At 43.0% G+C, this 1,019-nt stretch overlaps 1 protein-coding gene across 2 annotated transcripts in view; it reads left to right on the top strand.

The window, feature by feature from the left end:
• Positions 1 to 1,019, top strand: part of LOC121045380 (casein kinase II subunit alpha'-like) — a 12,380-nt gene that overhangs the window by 9,810 nt on the left and 1,551 nt on the right. Inside the window, exon 3 of one of the 2 annotated variants that reach the window (XM_040498173.1) lies at positions 346 to 568. The exons of the other annotated variant lie outside the window; for it this stretch is intronic. Within the exon in view, the coding sequence (XP_040354107.1) occupies positions 346 to 357 (12 nt within the window). The 3' untranslated portion in view covers positions 358 to 568. Of the gene's footprint in view, positions 1 to 345; positions 569 to 1,019 lie in introns of those variants that run through there. 2 annotated transcript variants of the gene reach the window in all.

The following is a 1,019-nucleotide window of genomic DNA, read 5'->3' as shown; positions in this document are numbered from 1 at the left end:
TGTGTGTGTGTGTGTGTGTGTGTGTGTGTGTGTGTGTGTGTGTGTGTCACACAGAACATCAAAATAATGAGAAACGTCATTACATAGTGGGAATGATCATGTTTTTCTTTACTACTGAATAATTTTGAAAACGAGAAAAAATCATGATGGTCCAGTGATAAAGTAGCCACCACCACTTTTAGGGAACCTAAAAGTGTGTATAGAAAAATCCCTGGCCCAGGTTTATTACCTCCTCCTGATTCAGCCCACAGATGTTCGCTGAATGTCTTCTTTAAGTGCCTACTTTTCTTCCGATTTTGAAAGCTTATTACCACCAATTAGCATTGTTGTACTTCACAATGTCAGCGTGACATTTGAAAATCTGGGTTTGGAGAAGGAAATACCGAATGTCTCCATGTGGACACCTGGCCCGGAGAGCTGGACAGATCACAGCCCCGCAGCCCCTTTGAGGAAGGCACCTTGCTCCTTCTCATACTAAGCTTTAATTCAGCATCCGCCACTGGGGCTCATATTGTACATGCTGATACAACTAAACTGTTTCTGTTAAATATACTTACTTTGTAGCCATTTTAGATGTACTGGTGTTTAATTTTGTTTTCACTTCTTGAGAAGTAACTTAACTCTAAGTGTTTATGATTAGCTAGAGTTTTTATGTTCCACTTCCCGCCCCATTTCTGTTCTTCATCTGTTGTGCCTCACCTGTTTTCCTGTCCTCCCAGGATAGCCTTCTGTTTGAGAGGTAGGTCTTTGCTTCCGTCTGATGAAGACCTAAAGAAACAATGTGCTGGGGCGCCTGGGTGGCTCAGTTGGTTAAGCAGCTGCCTTCGGCTCAGGTCAGGTCATGGTCTCATAGTTCGTGAGTTCAAGCCCCATGTCAGGCGCTCTGCTGTCTGCGCAGAGCCTGCCTCAGATCCTGTGCCCCTCCCCTGCTCTCTCGCTCTCTGTCTCAAAAATAAATAAATAAGTAAACTTAAAGAAAGAAAGAAAGAAAGAAAGAAAGAAAGAAAGAAAGAAAGAAA

The sequence above is a fragment of the Herpailurus yagouaroundi genome, unplaced genomic scaffold, assembly GCF_014898765.1.
Source record: "Herpailurus yagouaroundi ecotype Mexico unplaced genomic scaffold, PumYag 190, whole genome shotgun sequence".
In the NCBI taxonomy this organism is placed as follows: domain Eukaryota; kingdom Metazoa; phylum Chordata; class Mammalia; order Carnivora; family Felidae; genus Herpailurus; species Herpailurus yagouaroundi.
Note: the sequence above shows the minus strand (reverse complement) of the source record. Positions and strands in the feature narration are given on the sequence as shown.